Here is a 19,571-nt window from a genome sequence, read left to right on the forward strand (position 1 = left end):
CTCGATCCTGAGTCCCCAGGATCACGCCCTGGGCCGAAGGCGGTGCCAAACCGCTGAGCCCCCCGGGCTGCCCTTTTTTTTTTGTGGTTTCCTTTGTAGACTGAGGTTTTTTTTGGTTGTCATTATTGTACTGAAGTTTTCCTCCTTGACTCTGTGTTTTAGGCCGGTGCTCCGCAAACTCAAGAGTGTCTTGGTGAATCACCTGGGGATCTTGTTAAAATGCCAGTTATGGTTCAGTAGGTCTTGGAGGGCATCTGAGATTGGAAGTTTCTAACAAGCTCCCAGGTGATCCCATGCTGTTTTGGAACGACACCTATTAAAAATTATTACTCCATTTTTTTTTTAATTGAAGTATAGTTGAGACGTTAGTTTCAGATGTAAAACGTAGGTCTGCAGTATGGTTTATTCCACTTATTTCACCCTCTTTAGGTCCCCCTCTTGTCCTATATGGCAAGATTTCATGCCTTTTTAGGACAGAGGAGTATTTCATTATATACGTCTATAGGTACATAGATGTATGTGTATGTACTACATTTTTGTTATCTGTTCATGTATCACTTAGGTTGCTTCCATATTTTGGCGATTGTAAATAATGCTGCAGTGAACGTAGGGATACATACATCTTTTTAAAATAGTGTTTTTCTTTTAAGATTTTATTTTTTAAAATATTTTATTTATTCATGAGAGACACACAGAGACAGACAGAGACATAGGCAGAGGGAGAAGCAGGCTCCCTGCAGGGAGCCCGATGTGGGACTCGATTCCAGGACCTGGGATCACGCCCTGAGCTATAGGCAGACGTTCAACCACTGAGCCACCCAGGTGCCCCAAGATTTTATTTTTTAGAATAATCTCTGCACCCAACGTGGGGCTTGAGCTCACACTCCCGAGATCAAGAGTTTCGTGCTCTACCGACTGAGCAAGCCGGGTTCCTCTTAATTAGCGTTTTCATTTTCTTTGGATAAATATTCAGAAGTGAAATTGCCGGATTGTGTGGTATTTCAATTTTTAATATGGTATACACCCTAAAACTAGTCAGTAAATCTCCTTCACTTATGGCCCAGGCACTTTTTAAAAAAAATTTTTTAAATAAAAAAAATTTTTTTGAAAGATTTGTTAAAGAGAGACGACAAGCAGGGCGAGAGGATCAGAGGGAGAGGGAGAAGCAAGTTTCTTGCTGAGCAGGGATCCAGACTCGGAACTTGATCCCAGGACCCCAGGATCATGACCTGAGCTGAAGGCAGATGCTTAACTGACTGAGCTGCCCAGGCACTTTTCAAACTGCTACTTCTGTGCTGGGTCTTTGAGTGTGTGAGTTTGCGTATAGGCAGTTTAAGAGCAGAGTCTTGGTGTCCTAAAGCCCTCCGGTTCTTAATTAACCCCATCTGCATCCCGGTTAAGCCTGCTGATTTTCAAAGCCAGGCTCCTTGGTGCAGGTCCCCAGGGCTGGGACACCTGATGGTGGGGCTTGAACCCCTCCCTCTCCGGGGAGGATCTCCATGCAGGATATTACTGTTGTTTGTGGGTCCCCATGCCAGAGGTGTGTGTTTGGACTAGACCGGGTCTCTGCCCCTCCCACCCTTCTCCAAGTAGCCTTGTCCTTAGTTGTGGAAGAGGTTTCTGTGGGTCTTTAGGTCTTTCTCCGACAGAGTCACTCTGTGCACTTGTACCCTTGGAGTGTACATGGGAGGAGGTGAGCTCAGAACCCTCCTCCTCCACCATCGTCCCAAAAAATCCTGGAACCACTTTTTGAGTAGCAGAGTTTGGGGTAGTATTTAGGGAATATTACTCTCTATTTTCTAATAATATTGTTGTCTTGTTTTTACATTTTATTCCAGCGGTAACAAAGCGTTGCTCTGGCTCTGTGAGTCTCACTTCCCCCTTTCAAAGATTATTTTGAAGGGTAGTAATGCCAGTAGTAATAGGAACAAAAGTAACTATAAACCTTCTTTTCTAGTACATTTGGTAGAGAGAAGCTGTGATACCAAATAAATAAGGTGACGTAGTTAAGATTTCAGAAAGGACAAATCAGTCATTCTACAGGTATTTGTGTAAGTACATCTGTGATTACTAAAGAAAAACAGGAAGTTCCTTGCCCTTGAGGGATTTAAATTTGGGAAACAAAACATCCACAGATAGAATGTGAGTACAGTTATAAATCTGTGTAAGGGTGAAATGTTAAGGTACACATCAGAAGCAGAATTGCTGTCGTTTATAAAGTGTGATCAAAACAGACTAATATTAATCAGGGAAATCTTCCTTTCTGAAAGAGGTAATGTTTAGTCCTGACTTTATTTTTAAAGATTTTATTTATTCATTCATGAGAGACAGTGAAAGGCAGAGGCAGAGGCAGAAGCAGGCTCCCTGAGGGGAGCCTGATGCAGGACTCAATCCCAGGACCCCGGGATCACAACCTGAACTAAAGGCAGACGCACCCAGGGGCCCCTAGTCCTGACTTTAAAAGGCTTGGGTCAGTAAAGAAGGATTGAGGGGTTGACAATGTTAAGAGTGGAAGGTAGCAAGCTGCTGTTCAGGGCAAGAAGGGTGCAAAAGGAATCTGCATGGCAACCCAGCTTGTCTCATAATGCCACTTGTCACTGCAGGTGTACCTGACCTAGTTTTTGGCTTTCAGGGCTGAGTGTCCCAGACTCATGCAAGGTTAACTATGATTCTCTTATAACAGAGTGAACTCAATGCATACAGTCAGGAAGTCATTACCGTTCTTGGGGAACTTGATCTTGTGCTGGAGAATCTTCCTGAATGGGTTGCTGCTAAACCAGCTAAGAAGAACCTGCTCACCATGCTGGATGAGGCCTATGTTCAACCGGAGCCCCTGGGAGTCGTACTGATTATTGGAGCTTGGAACTACCCCTTTGTTCTCACCATTCAGCCTCTGATTGGAGCCATTGCTGCAGGTCTGGTGTCAGCCTCTGTCTTTGTAACTCTTTGGAGGGGCTTATTCTCTCACTTTGGTTGTAAATTTAGGACAGTGGCTAATTAAATGCATTTGCTTTGGTGGCTTACACCAGCAGTGTACTGAGAATGCAAAAGTATTGTCATCATACCTATATATTTTTAACAAGTACAAAGTATATTAAAGTGAAAGTACACTCTCAAGATGGGTGAGAGAGAAAGTTCCACGAGGTGGAACTGGTCAAAGCTGGTTTTGGGGTTGGATATTATTGGGTCTCTCTGGACTGGGAGGAGCTATGATGTACAAAGGGATTTTTTTTTTTTTAAGTAATCTCTACATCCAGTGTGGGGTTCAAACTCATAATCCCAAGATTAAGAGTCACATGCTCTACTGACTGAGCCAGGCAGGTACCCCTTTATTATTATTTTTTTAAATGGGCTCCAGAGACTTACACAGTAATTGTTTTTTGAGATAACCCAGAAAATGAACCTATGAGGGTCTAAAAGCATGAGTTGACAGGTCCAGGCATTTGGAGTCAGCCATCCATGTTCTAGTGTGGTTCTAGTTGCCAGCTGTGGTCTAAAAGCATGAGTTGACAGGTCCAGGCATTTGGAGTCAGCCATCCATGTTCTAGTGTGGTTTTAGTTGCCAGCTGTGGTCCTGGATGAAGCTTTTGGTTTTGTCTGACCAGTTTCTTCCTTCGGCTGTGGGTGGTGGGAGTTATGGTAGCTTGTGTGTACAGCAAATGCCAGATTAATTCCACACTTCTGCTGGATCCTGATCAACAACTTTATGTTGACAAGGCTTGTTTGTCCAATAATTCCAAGGCAAACAGGAAAGTCCAGTGGTGGAAATGGGAGGAGTGGAGGAGGATTTTTGAGCCAGTTGTCAGAGATGTGAAGCTAATGAGAACCAAGCAGTTGGAATTTAAGGGCATAAGACTAGCTCTTGGGGTGCCTGGGTGGCTCAGTCAGTTAAGTTTCTGCCTTCTACTCAGGTCATGATTTGGGGATTCTGGAATTGAGCCCCACTTTGGGCTCCATGTTAGACTGCTCAGTAGGGAGTCTGCCTCACCCCCTCCCTTTGCCCCTCCCCCCAGTTGCCTAGGCATGCATGTGCACGTGCTCTCTCTCAAAATCTTTAAAAAAAAAAAAAAAAAAGATAAGCTCTTACGCTTGTTGAGGAAGAGAATTCAAAGCTGCAAAAGTAATGTGAGAACCTAGCCTATATTCCCACCATGAACATCATTTTGGTAGGTATTAAAGTCACTCAAGTATTAAAAGATGCTGTTCTGTTGTCTTTGTTTAGGAAATGCTGTCATCATCAAGCCTTCTGAACTAAGTGAAAAAACAGCTAAGATCTTGGCTGAACTCCTCCCACGGTATTTAGACCAGGTAATCATGTCTTCACCCGTCTTCACCATGGGTGTTTATAGTCGGGGGATACACATCTGATCTTCTACTAGTGTGTGCCATGGATGGCTGTCTACAGGGAATTGCCGTAGGAAGAGTCCTAATTTTGTTCTCATTGAAAAGCAACTTTAAAATGTCATAGCTGGAGTTGTACATATTACTCTAATGCTGGAGGCTAACCGTGGGTTCTCATTGCTATCTTATCACTGCTACAGCAGCCGCAGAACTAATTGTCCTAATAGCTATGGTTATCCAGTTCAAAAGGGTGATGAAGACTGGGAAATGTCATGGGTTGAGCGGGATTTGGAACCAGAAGATAGAGTTTGAGGGTTCCTGCTTTGCCTCTCACCGGGGGCAAATTCTTCACGGTCTGACTCCATGGGGAGTCAGATCGGGGGCCCGATCACATACGTTCTGTAGATTAACCTATGCAAGTTAAAACTTGAAACATATGCTGGACAGTTGAGCTGTGGAGTGAGAACTGATGAGCACCCCTAGTAGATTAGTAGATCAGATGGAAGCATGAGCATCTCATGCTGCTGTCTCCGAGTCTTTTTTTTTTTTTTTTTTTTTTTTGCTGTCTCTGAGTCTTATGAACACTTGGCTCTGTCCCTTCCTTTCTTCTGTTCCCTGTCATTGCTTCTCAGGCTGCTGCTACACAAGATGTTTTTCCATGGTAGCTGTTAATAAGAACGCAGTAGGCTGAGTTCAAAGCTCATAAGGGCTCAGTCCAAAGCTATGTGGCCTCTCCTCAGTCCTACATAAGGAAACAGACTTACAGGTGTTCAGTAGGATTGCTGAAGATCCCCTAGCTACCAAATGACGGAGCCCAGATTGAGCCCAGATCTGGCTTCAAAAATGAGTGGTCTCACCTGTGCTGCTTCAAGTACTGATCGTTCAGCATTTATTTACCGGTTCCTGGCATGGGCTAAGCCCTGCATTGTCGTGTAGGGTGAGGTCCTTCAGCTTGAGACACTCATCTGGGACCTGTCTGTGGTCACTGACAGCAAACTTCATCAAAACCTTCAGCTTAGGGACGTCTGGGTGGCTTAGTGGTTGAGTGTTTGCTTTTGGTTCAGGTTATCATCCCGGAGTCACGGGATCGAGTCCCACATCAGGCTCCCTCTGCCTGTGTCTCTGCATCTCTCTGTCTCTCATGAATAAATAAAATCTTAAAAACAACCACAACAAAAAAACTTTCAGCTCACATGGCCCCATCTCATGCATTTCCCTGGTCAAATCCAACCAGGGAAGAAAAGAAATGCTTTCTTCACTGCCGAGCTGATATGGGAACCTGCGGATTTTCTGGTCAGTGCCACCGCAGGTTGAGATGGGTCTCAGACGCCATCAGACTGTGTTGTCTACTTATCCTCTGTCAATTCCCTCCAGTGTGCCTACTGGCGCCGGTCCTATATTTTTCTGATATTCCCGAAAACTACAGGTTTATGTCTAAGAAATTGCTTGTTAGGTGGTAGGATTAACGGGGGCAACATCTATGCTTCTGTTTCTTCTTCAAGGACTTGTATGTTGTTATCAATGGTGGCGTCGAAGAAACCACAGAGCTCCTGAAGCAGCGATTCGACCACATTCTCTATACGGGGAACACAGCAGTTGGAAAAATTGTCATGGAAGCTGCTGCTAAGCATCTGACCCCTGTTACTCTGGAACTAGGAGGGAAGAGCCCGTGTTATGTCGACAGAGATTGTGACCTGGACATTGCCTGCAGGTGAGACTGGTTACCTGAGGGTTTCTTGACTGACATGTTGGTGGATCCTCTTGGCACCAGGGTGCTGGGCCTCCTGGCTGTGAGAGACGTCATGAGGCTTGGATGGTTGCCGTCCCTAGGGGTGTTAGAACTCTTTCATAAACTGTCCCTTTGTGCCACTGCCAGAAGAAATTAGCAGTGGGTCTTGACATTGCATGGTTGCCCTTAGGAGCTACAAAAAGTTTTCTTTTTCTGGGATTATAGACCTGGCAAGAAATTTAACTGTTCTGCTGGTAGACGATCCAGGAAGTAGGTAAAGCATGGCGTGTGCTTAATTAAAATCTTTTGATTTTCCAGGGGGATCCCTGGGTGGCTTGGCGGTTTAGTGCCTGCTGTTGGCCTGGGGTGTGATCCTGGAGTCCCGGGATCGAGTCCCACGTCAGGTTCCCGGCATGGAACCTGCTTCTCCCTCTGGCTGTGTCTCTGCTTCTCTCTCTCTCTCTCTCTCTCTCTCTCTCTCTCTCTCTGTGCATCATGAATAAATGAATAAAATCTTAAAAAATAAAATAAAACCTTTCGATTTCCAACAGAAAGGTTTTATGCTAACCTCTTCTAACGAGTCCCTTTGTTGACAAAATCAGTAGTACTCATATTTTAACTTTGAATAATATCTTGCAGCTGGGAACCAGAAAACAAAAGGTTTCAGGTTCTCTGTGAATCAGGTTTAGCAACCAGGAAGTGCCAAAACCCAGAACTGACTGTGTGCCTGGGGTGGTCTGGCTTTTCTCTCCCCTTCAGAGATGGGCAAAGAGGGTCTGTGGGCATGTAGGCTGTGTCCAGGTTGTCTCCTTGTCAGAACATGAGTCCTGCAGTAAGGGTTCAGAGCGCAGGCTTTGCTCCATATGTGGCTGTGGCTTTCCAGGGTGGGGAAGAGGTCCATAGGGAAGAGAGTGGACTAGCAGCTGGGCTAGCTGTCTTGCTCTATACCCCTGAACATCTTGTCAGCAGGACCAAGAGCCACAGTCAGGAGAATTGAAGACTGTATGGAGCTCCTGACACCCCAGGTCTCCTCTTGGCTAGAGGGGGAGGAGTAGAGGGGCTGGGGAGCTTGCTGCTTTTCTCAAATCTCAAAGTAGGTAATGGCTTCACTGCTTACAAAGTACTGTTTCCCATAAGCTGGCATGAAAATTTCCCTGCTCCTTAGCATATCCTATGTTGGTAGGAAAATGCGTTCTAAGTTCTAATCAACTGATTTATTAGAGATGAGTTTTTAAGACATTTTTATTCTTTATAAAGATTACAAAGACTCCTAAGTAAAACTATGAATACATGATAGTTGCAAAATATTCCAAGAACACAAAAGTCGGTAGCAGATGAATAGTAGACTGAATTCTGTGGCTATTTTGGTTTCTCCCACCTCAGGCGTATAACTTGGGGGAAGTACATGAATTGTGGTCAGACCTGCATTGCTCCTGACTACGTTCTCTGCGAACCGTCCCTCCAGAATCAAATTGTGCAGAAGATTAAGGAAACTGTGAAGGTTTGTGTTTAACACATCTGATCTCCACTGGTTTTGTTAAGATACGGGTCTAATTTAGCTGTGTGCAGACAGCATCCTTGTTCTCTCCTCCCGCCTGGGAGAATTCTATTAGCATATATGACTGAATTCATTTATGGCCTTAAAAATGCTCTGGGCACCTTTCACAGAATGTCTAGGAGCAAGATTAGTTTGGTGTTTAACCCACTTCAGCTGCCTAGTTGGTGTGTAAAAACAACTGGTTAGCTGTGGCATATGCTTTGGAAAAAAAAAAATTAAACAACTATGTTCTGTGGGTTTGAGAGGATGTTGCCAATCCTTTTAAATGCAGTCAGAGGCCCTTTGGCTTGTTGGGCATTGCTTAAGGTGATCTGCTCTTGTGTATGCAGAGGGCTAGGAAGGCCAGTAGTTTGGAGGAGGGAGTTAATCAAATACCTTGGATACTATACTCGACCTGCTTATCAGTCTTCCAGGGTGTTCATAGTAAAGATCTCTCTAGAAGGAATCGAGAAATACTGTGGTAGCAGCCTGCACTAAGCCTCAAAGAAATGTAGCATTTAGATTGGAAGAAAGGAAAGGGGTAGACCAGTGTGATTGGCCTCACTGGTTTGGGGGTGGTTCATTAAGCCCCCTGGGTGGGAGAAATTACTGGAACAGTCATGGTTCACTGGACAGATGCTAACTGAGCACTAAAAGGAAGGATCAGGAACACCAAAGAGTCACATTGTGATGAGAGGATGAAGAGTGTGTCCTGGAAGTTGAGAGAAAAGCAGGGACCCAGGCAGGGTCACTCAGACACAAGGGGCTGAGGGTCTCGATCTAGGACTGGAATCTAAGGGATAGGACTGGAGATGGGGCCTGACAAGGAGAACATGAAAAGGGGTATTAGCCAGACTTGAAGAATGTGGGACAGCAGGTCTTAAAGGTGTCTGTGAGACGGAAAACCATTGGGGGTTGGAGAAGGTGTGCTTCACTGAGTATGGGGAGGACTCAGTGTCAAAGGAATAAGATCCCCTCTGCCTTCCTTCGAGGCATTTCTGTCCTTAGGATAGCGGTTCTCAGTGGAGTTCCTACCAGGGAGCCATTAATGAAACGTTTCCAGTCCTCACTTTCCAAAGACTGATTCAGTTGGTCTGGGGTCTCCTGGTGATTCTAAGGTGCAAGTAGCATTGCAAAACACCATTGGTGGCTCTGGAGTTGGGCCCAGGAGCACGCGTCAGCCAGCTGCCTGGGTGATTCTTAGTGCCGAGGTCTGAGGGCCTTGCTTGGAGGGTGGGTGGGCACCCTTTTGACTTGAGAGTAAATGGAGAGCCCCCATAAGGCTTTGAAGCAATAGGGCAATTTAGGAATTTTGTATTTGTTTCATGTAATAAATTCTGACGAAATGATTTTTGAGATTAATTTACCAAAACTTTGATTCTTGAAGTGGTCTTCCTGTCACTGCTGGGAAGACCAGTCCAGAGAGGATGTAAAACAGTGAAATAGCACAAAGCTCAGACTTTTTTCTGGGAAGGGCTGTAGAGTAAAAATACTTGGCTTTACAGGCCACACAGTCTCTGCCACAACACGCAGCTCCTAGCAGGGAAGCAGCCACAGCTGCAGTGTGCATGGAGGGGTGGCCCTGACTCAGAGCCAGACTACCCCCAGCACCCACATTCACCCCAGGATAGCGCCTGGGCAGTCTGCAAGAGATCCACATGAACCCTGGATACTATGAAGAGTCCTCAGTGTGTGCATCTGCTTGAGTTCTTGTCCCTCAACTGCCAAAAGGTAGAAATGCTATTCAGTGACTTGAGGAATGTGGGCAGTGATCTAAAACCAGATGGCTTTGGGGGCACGAGTGGGGTTTGTATTTATTCAAGAAACTGAAATATGAGTCTTTTGTGGCAATTAAATACTATTGTTTTAAATAGGAATTTTATGGTGAAAATATAAAAGAATCTCCTGATTATGAGAGGATCATCAATCTTCGTCATTTTAAGAGGATACTAAGTTTGCTTGAAGGACAGAAAATAGCTTTCGGTGGGGAGACCGATGAGGCCACACGCTACATAGGTAATGGAAATTCACCTTTTGCTCTGGGGACACCGCAGCATGACAGTTGTCATCAATGCTATTTACTGAATAAACCTTTGGATGCATAATGTTTAGTGAACAATTACACACTGCTTTTAGGTATATGGGCTTATAAATCACTCAGAGATGGTTTTAGGTCTTTATAAATAACAGCACCACACCACCCTTTTTGCACTGGCTTCTTGCCTTTACGTAGAATTTTTTTTTTTTTTTCTTCTACAACCTGTAACCTAACCACCCTGAGAAGCAAAATACAAGTGTTGTGTAATCCTTTCTGGTTTCTGGCTGGAAGGACAGACCATGGAGGAAGTCGTTTTACCACAAGTAGCCAGTGGCAGTACTGTTCCAAGAATAATGTTTTGTTGTTTCATTTTTATTTTATTTTTTTAGGATTTCTTTCTCTCTTTCGTTTTCTTTTCTTTTCTTTTCTTTTCTTTTCTTTTCTTTTCTTTTCTTTTCTTTTCTTTTCTCTTCTCTTCTCTTCTCTTCTCTTCTCTTCTCTTCTATTCTCTTCTTTTCTTTCTTTCTTTTTCTTTTCTTTCTTTTTTTCTTTCTTCTCTCTATTCTCTTTCTTCTCTTTCTTTTCTTTTCTTTTCTTTTCTTTTCTTTTCTTTTCTTTTCTTTTCTTTCTTTTTTTCTTTTCTTTTCTTTCTTTTGAGGGGGCAGGGCAAGGGGCCAGAGGGGCAAAAGGAGGAGGGGAGAATCTTAAGTAGACTCTGCACTGGGCATAGAGCCTGAGGTGGGGCTCAGTCTCATGACCCTGAGGTCATGACCTGAGCCGAAACCAAGAGGCACATGCTTAACTGACCACGCCACCCAGGTGCCACCAGAAATAATGTTTTGCTCTGTTGTGCTTGACATTATTTGCTTACTTTTACTTTGTGTTCTTTTATTCTTTGTCAGGAATATGTACTGCAGTTGCATTTTGAACACATTGTTCTAGAGTAACATAGGTGATGGAAGTAACACAAAATTACTCAGCAAAAGAACTGTTATAAATAGCTTTACTTATTCCCTCTTGTCAGATGGGATGCTGCACATCCCCAAAAAACCCAACTTAAAAAAACCCCAAATTCTAAAGAGCTTGAAGAGGAAAAATTGTATTCTCTCCTGAGGTGCTTCCAACCTGTTCATTCAGAGCTCAGGAATGGCATCCATACTCCCAGTTTTTCATCTTTCTTGTTTTTCCATCAGCCTGATTTGGCCCACTCCTTGGCAAATCAATGGCAAGAGAGAGGAAAGGTCTGTTGTGATTCACTCATCCAGTTAGGAACCCTCCCCTGACCTAGAGTCAGGGTTACCTTACTTGAGTGCAGGGCTACGTGGAGAGCATACACCCAAACTGATGGTTTTTTGAGCCCCGATAGCAGCATAGACACCCTTGGAGGGTGCTGGTGAGAGCTGTCTTATGCCACGTGGCCAGGTTGACCAAGTAAGAAATTAGGGGACAAGGAAGAGAGGACACTTGTTATTGACAGGTGTCTTCTCTTCTAGTTGATGGCCTGGCTTGTATATAGGGTCTTTGGGAGCTGATTGGTGACTGACCTGGCATGTTCGCTTCCTTTCTTGTGTGCCTTCCCCATAGTGGATGGAACACTGAACTCAGGGATTCCTGACCATTGATGTATATTTTCTTAACCTAACAGAGTTGAAATAAAGGTCAGAGATCATATGCACAGAAGCACTTGAATTCAGGAGTAGTGTTGATTTGATCCACAGAAGAGCTGTCTGCGTTCTCAGAAAGACCTATCCACAGAAAAGTGAAAACAGGGGCACCTCAGTGGTTGAGTGTCTGCCTCTGGCCCAGGGCATTATCCTGGGGTCCTGGAATCGAGTCCCACATTGAACTCCCCACAGGGAGCCTGCTTCTCCCTCTGTCTCTGCCTCTGGGTGTCTCATGAATAAATAAATAAAATCTTGAAAAAAAAAAGTGGAAACAACCTTTTGGTACATGTGAATATGGCTGTGAACAGGGTTAAGTGGGAATAGACTCAAGTGTGTCTTTTCCTTGGTTCGCGTGGGGCTTCCCTGATGCACATACTTAGAGACATACGTGCACATTTCACCCATGTCAAGCCTCAGGACTTTTTTGTTTCCCTAGTAGCTAATCCTTGGGCAGGAGTGGGAAGGGATTGGATCAGTGAGCCAGCCAAACAAACATGGTGAGAGTTCGCCATTCCTGTCTTCTGCTTTAGGATTTCATTTCACGCCTTTGTTTTTTCAGCCCCGACAATACTTAGTGATGTTGATCCTGAAAGCAGGGTAATGCAAGAAGAAATTTTTGGACCAATTCTTCCAATAGTTCCTGTAAAGAATGCTGATGAAGCCATAAAATTCATAAACAGCCGTGAAAAGCCCCTGGCTTTCTACATATTTTCTCACAATGATAAGGTAAAACGCTCTGGAGAACGGCTTGCTGGCACAAGCCATGATCGTAGAGCCGTGGTCCTCCTTGGCCACAAAGCCAGTGATGGTCTCTTTTGTACAGTAATGGAGTCTGCCAAGTGAGGCCCTACTCACAGATTGCTCTTCTTGGGTAATGAGGCCCTGGGGTTATGGCTTTCACCTTTCCCACACTCCCAGGGGTCAGACCGGAGTCTTCAGGGCTGGGTCACAAGGGTTAGCACTCACAAACATCTCCCCTGTAATTGGAAGGTTTTCATATACCAGCATTAGAAGATTCTCTGCCATTACTCCACAGGGCTTTCTCCCTCTTAACCAGTGACATTTGTGGCCATTCAGGTGGGCATGTGGGACAGAGATCTCTGGCACAGTTGTGGACATGGTAGTGAAATCTCAGACTTCATTTTCCCAAGTTCCTTTGCTGTTAGAGCAATGGAGCCATCCCAGCTAGGAGAGAGTGTCACATAGTATTACAACAGAATGAGTGGCTCTGCCACTCTGCCACATGGCTCATTCCTTCGCCTCATATGGAGACTGGCTGTTGCCAAGGGTCAGTGGCCTCAAGGTGGGCAAGGAGGCTCAGGAGCCCTCTGGAGAGATGCGAGACCCTGGGGGAGATAGGACCGGTCAAGGGCTGAGGAGTTCACGAACCACGTGTTTTGTGGAGAGCCTCTTGTGGTAACATGGCAGCGTCTAGAGCCTGCCGTGTTGTGGAGATACAGCTTCATGAGTGATGCTGACTGCATGGGCCTCTGTAAATAATGGATTATTAACAGTGGTGTGACATTTTAAATGACCAGAGGTAATGTGGACAAGAACCTTGACGCCTCGGGTCACTGGGCAGGGTGGAGGTCCAAGGGGCATGCTTCCCAGCCATGGGGTCACTGTCTGACCACAGTCCACTGTGACACTCATAACTTGGACTCCCGAGGGCTTGTGGGCACTGGGTGCAATGACATTTACCAGTCAGATGTCCTCATGCCTCTTCTGATCTTAGGCCAACCACTTCTTCAAAATAAATAGAATGCCATGTCTGAAAAGTTACATATTCTTTGCAGTTCCTAAAAACTAAATGGTGTCTATTCATCACACACCATAACCTAGATCAGAGAGGGAGAAATTTTAGCGATATTTAAAAACCAGAATATAGCCTGGACTGTCCCGTATAAACAAAGATCTCCGTGGCCGTCTTGGGTAACTCTGGCTCCTGGCAGTGGTGAAACGAACAGGACCGGTTCAGTGCCGCCTCCCTCGGAGGACTAGATGTGTATCTGAGCAGAAGGATTCGAGTCACGTTTGCTAAATTGAACAACGCTTGAAAGCATGTATGTATTTGGCCCAGTGTGCCAGACTTGAGTTAGTCATTGCCAATACATGGAGTCGGCATGCTATGGGCACTGCTGACCTGGAGCTTTTGTCCCATTCTCCAGCTTGTCAGACAGATGATCAACGGCACGTCCAGCGGTGGTGTCACAGCCAATGATGTCATCATGCACTTCACACTCAGCTCTTTACCCTTTGGAGGTGTGGGTGAGTATTCCTCTCTGCCATTCGGGGCATAGATTGTCAAGGTCCTGCTGCTTGTCAGATCACCTGTCCAGGCAGCCTGCAGATCTGTACCTCCCTGTCTTCTTAGAGGCCTCCCCGCAACCCATGGAAAGGGGCCTTCCCACCGCCCTGCCAGGCGCTCCCACCAAAGGGTGACTCTCCCGTCACTCACTTTCCATCATTAGCACCCAGCACCATCTGTGTGACAGTTCTGTTCCTTACATTGGTTGGCTTATTTATTGGCTATTACTTGGTTACTGTCCTCCTCTTAGAGTTAGGGGATTTGGGAGGTCGAAAGTCAGGTCTCAAATTGATTGATAAGATCCCTCTGTGTGTGGGGTTTTTTGTTTTTTTTTTTTTAAGATTTTATTTATTCACTAGAGACACACAAGAGACTGAGGCAGAGACATAGGCAGAGGGAGAAGCAGGCTCCCTGCGGGGAACCCAATGCTGGACTTGATCCCAGGACCTGAGTCAAAGGCAGACACTCAACCACTGAGCCACCCAGGTGCCCCCACTCTTTCTTAAAATGAGGTAGTAAATGATGGGGTGCAGAATTCCCAAAGCAGGCCTCAGTCTGGGGTTTCTGATATCCCTCTCTGCTCAGGTCAGGGTGGGGCAACATCATCCCCAGTGTCCACCTGCCCTGCCCCCCCCAGCCCTCTGTGTGGGGAGTAGCCTCCCCTCGGATTGCTGAAAAGAGCAAGAGACGCCCCATGTTCTAGAGAAGACGAGCAGAAATTTGTGCTCAGCGTAGCTCCATGGACATTGTCTGGTCCCTGCTGTTCCCTTTGGTCTGTGACCCACATGCCTCTTTTACACTCGAGATGATTAGCTCCTGAAGGAAAAGTAAGAGTAGAGCCAGGTGGTAGGCTTCTCTAATATCTCACAGAAGAATTTCAAGCTAACAAAATGTGTATAAATTCTTATAATAAAAAGCAAACAATAAAAGCCGTGGTCTTAAAAGCTGCTGCTTTGTTCTCTTCCTCTGGAATCACATGATTAGTCCATGGGGATGAGGTGGTTCATTTTATTTATCAGGATTGCCTGTTCCCAATCGAGGCCAACTCATCCCATGGCCAGTAGACCGCGGCCTGCTTCCCATGCATGTTTCATGTCCCTTCCTGGGATGTAAATGCATCGCCGGCACCCAGCACAGTGCCTGGCACACATGGGGGGCAGGTAGGGAGAGGCTAGGTCAGGGGTCCAGACTGGAGCTGGTGGCGGTTGGGACTCAGATGGTTGCAGGGGAGCTAGTTGGAAAGGGGGTGGCTATTTGGAGGAGTCAAGCAACAGGGTTTACTGATGGAAGGAGAGGTCATGAATGAAAGGAAAGATAGCTTGCAGTTACTCTAGCAGCACTGCCTGGATTCTTCAAGGATTCAGTTGGATTCTAGTCTCTGGTTCATCAGTAACCACCAGGATCCTGGCTCCAGGTGCCTCCTGAGTGCAAGTCGCATGACTTGCGTTTGGTCCCTATTTTGCTTGTCTACATAGCATTTAGCATCATTAACAATACCCTCTTCTTTATAACAAAATGAACCTTTCCCCTGCCAAATGCAAAAGGAATACAGCCTTCTTACGAAAACTTGGAAAAGTTAGAAGACCCCACAAAATAGCTTAGATTACCCATGCCCCACTATTGAAAGATAAGCTCTGAGGTATGTCCTTAAAATCCTTTTCCTTGCACATATTTGTACACATATGTACACATAAAAGCAAGAATATTTTGTTCAAAATTGTGTCCTGTTGTATGTTGTTTCACCCTGTACGTGACAGTATAGTGTGATGATTTTCCCACATCAGGATAGTTGTGTGTCATGATTTTAGTAAACCCCAGGTACTGCCTCATCCTACAAATGAAGCATATTTGCTTTTAACTAATTCCTGGCATTAGGTTTCTGTGATTCCAGATTTTTTGGTATTAGGATTCTAATACGGGTTTGTGCACCTTCTGAATCTTTTCCTTAGCAAAAATGTCTGAGTGTAATTATTGTGTTCAAAAGGCTGAGATTTATTTTTTTCAAAGTGAAGTGCTTTTTCGCCTATCTCTAAAAGCAGTACAGGGATTTTTTTTTGGGAAAGAGCAAATAAAGCATTACAGAAGGCTCAAAGAACGGAACGTAATACCCTCCCCGGCATAAGCACTGTTAATGTGTTAATGTTTAGTTTCAATTTTTCCTTAAAAAATGTGTATCTTTTGATGGATATAGCCAGATTTCCCTGTGGCTTCACTTGTCCCCAAAACAATGTGCCAGCAGCCCTGAAAGCACCATTAAGTGCCTTCCTGGCCTCATTTGCCTGTGCCTTATGCCACTGTGCCATACACCCCTGTCTCCCCATCCCCCATAATAAAGACTGTTGCAAAGCATGGCTTTTTAAGAGGACAGAGATTTATACTTGCTTACTATCACCCAGCTGGATAACCCTGCCATCCTGTCTCTGTTGCTCTCTAGGAACTTAGAGGAAGCAAAAAGTGTATAGGGATGTGGATTAATAAAGCCACATGGAACAGCAGGAAAAGAACACACGGTACCTAAGAGTCTAGCCAACCTGGATTCGTGGTCTGGTTTTGATTCTCCACCTTGGGCAGGTTACCTGACCCTGCCAAACTCCCTCTCTCTGCTTGGAATCCGGGGCGGTGATGCCTTTACACAGGGGGTGAGAATGGATTTAGAGAACACATAGCAGGGTCCTGGCTATAAGTGACAGCCACAAGTCCTCGCTGGACTCTTGGAAAGCATCCTGTTTGGCAAAGAGAGCCACTTGTGGTGAGAAGTTAGGTGGGGGTGTCCCAGGCAGCAAGGAGTCTTGTGGGCTTCCTCCGTTGGGGTTCACACAACAGGCAGCTTGTGTCACCTACAGTGGAGCCTGTTTTTCTATTCCCTCTGTTCCAGGTTCTAGCGGGATGGGAGCTTATCACGGGAAATACAGCTTTGATACTTTTTCTCATCAACGTCCCTGTTTACTAAAAAGTTTAAAGAGAGAAGGTGCTAACAAGCTCAGGTATCCTCCCAACAGCCAGTCAAAAGTGGACTGGGCGAAATTTTTCATTTTGAAACGCTTCAACAAAGGAAAACTCAGTCTGCTGGTACTAACTTTCCTGGGCATTTTGGCGGCTGTGCTTGTCAAGGTGAGTACCGGTCTTTCTGGTCCCACCCAGATGGCTATCGGATGCACCTTTTCTGTTGTGGGAGCTCTCTCATTTTACAAACGAACTCTGTCTGTTAGGTTAACTTGCTGAGTCCAGGACCGGGTCGGTGAACAGCAGCCTGCCCACTGTCTTATGGGGGTGTCAGCCATAACCACCTGCTGACTTTGCATGGCCAAAGTCGAGTATTTGCAATAGTGGCTATGTGACCCGCAGAGCCTAGATGATGATAGAAGAAGTGTGTCGACCTCTGGCTGAAGAGTTTAAAACCCTGGGGTACCTGGTGGCTAAGCCGGTAAAGGGTCTGATTCTTGGTTTCGGCTCAGGTCATGATCTCAGGGTCGGTCATGAGATTGAGTCCTGCCTGGGGATCTGCACTCAGCAAGGAGTCTGCCTGGGGATTCTCTCTCTTCCTCCCCCCCCCCCCCCCCCCGCCCCACTGCTGGCACTCTCTATCTTTCTCAAATAAATCAATAAATCTTTAAAAAAAAAAAAAAAAGTTTAAAACCTCATAGAACTTGCTTGCAGCATTCTGAGCTGTCCAGTCCTCTGATCCTTGTGGTATTGGTGTCTCGGTTTCAGTGTAGTTCTCCAGTGTGTCTAGAATCTGCATGCTGGGCAGGAGAGGAGAATTCTTTGGCGGGTGATGGCAGTCATGACGCAGCTTGGGCAAGGGAAGCGCGAGCGTTTCTTTTCCACAGTTGACCACCATATAAGTTATGTCTTTGGTGATTAGTTATTGTAGAGACATGGGCTCCTGGGCGGCCCACGATACCTGGCTTCCCAAGGCAGGTCGTGTCTCCTCGGGGTGAAGGAGAAGACCCAAGACTGCAGAAGTTAGGACGGAGTGGGCACAAGGCCACCATGTCCTTGGAGTTCTCAGCTAGGTGACTGAGGAGCTGTGTTGCAAACAGTGACAACACACGTAAACAGTAGCCTTGGAAGAGAGGCAAGTTTCTAGCATTTAATGGAAATACCTGTGTTCACTATCTGGACCTTGTGTTAAGTTTGAAAGGGGGTTAGCTCATCTTGCAGTATCACAGCTTTGGTGGAATTGGAGACACCAGTTGCATTTGAAATCATTTGGGTTTTCTCAGAAATACCAAGCTGTGCTGAGGAGAAAGGCCCTGTTGAGTTTTCTGGGAGTTCAGACTGTGTTGTCCAATAAGCAGTGATGGCCAGCAGATTCCAGGACCAGTTCTCTCTGTTAAGAGTGAGGTAGGAGCTGCTTGTTTTCTCTCTATATGTAAAGCGGGCCACTTTGGGTCTGATCTGTCTAGTGGTTAGTTTTCCTCTAGTGGGAGGCTTAACGGTCATTGAAAAACTCTCCAGACATTTTGGAGCTCGGCCCAGACTATCAGTGTTAAAATGTGACTTAGCCCTACTTTAAGAAGGGCGAGGGTGGCTTGCTGGGATCTTAAAAAATGTGTGGAGGTAATGACTCAGCTGGGTCTAGATGAAGCACTCATCTTTTCTAGAAAAAGGAGAGTCACGTGTGCTCCCCCTCCCACCTCCCCTCCACTCAGCCCTTCTGGAGGTCGCCCCACTGACTGCCTCAGATCTGTAGGTGCATGCACATCAAGAGCTCTTTTATAATTGGAGACCACTCTTCTAAAAAAAAAAAAAAAAAAAAATTCTGTCACTTTGAGTTGTTTGGGTGCTTCAAAAGAAGTTTGACTTCAGAATTCCTGGTGGCAAACTGAGTGAATCAGAACCTTGTGTGAAGTATAGAGGCTTTTGATTCCTGCCTCTGCATCGTCCTGAGGTCTGAGGTGTGCGTGGGTCTCTGGTTATTGTCTTCTCTTGTCCCAAGGCACCAGTCCCCAGCCTGATACACACCTTCTTGCTGGGGATGGGACTTCTTAGCACCATGGAAAATTCAGAGGCCCAGGCTGACTGTGATCCTCATAGAACCCAGGAAGGCTCCCATGGGTGCAGCATGCAGGGGCAGACAGGCTAGGGCAGGCCAGGTAGTCCACCCACAGCTCCCCAACAGGTTTGGCAGACAAGCTTTCCTCTGTGAACGTCTAGAGAAACTGTATAAAAACGTAGTTTGGAGACAAGAAAATGTGGCTTTGATTCCTGGCTCTGAGATCAGCTGAATTACAATGGTGAGCAAGGCCTTTGCTGAGCGCCCCCCTTCGGCCTCAGGTTCCTCATCCATAGGATGAGGGCAGCCAGCAGTGGTCTCCGACGGGGAGACCTCAGCTCCCATTCCTGTGAGCTGATGTCCAAGTGGCTTGGACATTTTTGGATTTCATGTGGGACCAGTTAGGGTTTGGTTTTCTTTTCCTCTTTGCTGCTTCTCTGCTCTTCTCTCTGAGCTCCTGTCCTTTCTTTATCAAGTCTATCTTTTATTTTAAATAAGTGGTTCTGAGCCCACGTTGTACATTTATTTGAGCAGTCTTCATTGCAACTGCAGTAATTTTTCTGAAATGGCTTTTCTGCACTTTTAGTAGACATTTTGTTATGTGTTCGGTTGTGATTTGATTAATTCACTTCACTAGAATGAGAACGGGCTTGGGACATTTTTAAATGGGAATTTAGGGGATCCCTGGGTGGCTCAGCAGTTTAGCGCCTGCCTTTGGTCCAGGACGCAATCCTGGAGTCCTGGGATCGAGTCCCACGTCGGGCTTCTGGCATGGAAACTGCTTCTCCCTCCTCCTGTCTCTCTCTCTCTCTCTCTCTCTCTCTCTCAAATAAATAAATAAATAAATAAATGGAATTTGAAAGCAGCAATTATCAGTTGAAAGGGAGCATGTCAAAACCTCAGAGTGGAGTTCTCTATGCACTTAAAACTGTGTGTGTGTGTGTGTGTGTGTGTG

At 45.7% G+C, this 19,571-nt stretch overlaps 1 protein-coding gene across 6 annotated transcripts in view; it reads left to right on the forward strand.

The window, feature by feature from the left end:
• ALDH3A2 (aldehyde dehydrogenase 3 family member A2) overlaps positions 1–19,571 on the forward strand; it is a 124,092-nt gene that overhangs the window by 102,930 nt on the left and 1,591 nt on the right. For 4 of the 6 annotated variants that reach the window (XM_072820936.1, XM_072820938.1, XM_072820939.1 and 1 more), the window contains 9 exons: positions 2,684–2,915; positions 4,223–4,308; positions 5,844–6,052; positions 7,454–7,571; positions 9,482–9,623; positions 11,869–12,035; positions 13,478–13,577; positions 16,493–16,728; positions 17,844–17,964. In XM_072820936.1, coding sequence (XP_072677037.1) covers positions 2,684–2,915; positions 4,223–4,308; positions 5,844–6,052; positions 7,454–7,571; positions 9,482–9,623; positions 11,869–12,035; positions 13,478–13,577; positions 16,493–16,728; positions 17,844–17,921 — 1,368 coding nt within the window. In that variant the 3' untranslated portion in view covers positions 17,922–17,964. The remainder of the gene's footprint in view (positions 1–2,683; positions 2,916–4,222; positions 4,309–5,843; positions 6,053–7,453; positions 7,572–9,481; positions 9,624–11,868; positions 12,036–13,477; positions 13,578–16,492; positions 16,729–17,843; positions 17,965–19,571) is intronic. The other 2 variants (XM_072820937.1, XM_072820941.1) reach the window with 1 other exon arrangement.

The sequence above is a fragment of the Canis lupus genome, chromosome 3 (genome assembly GCF_048164855.1).
Source record: "Canis lupus baileyi chromosome 3, mCanLup2.hap1, whole genome shotgun sequence".
NCBI classification, from domain to species: Eukaryota; Metazoa; Chordata; class Mammalia; order Carnivora; family Canidae; genus Canis; species Canis lupus.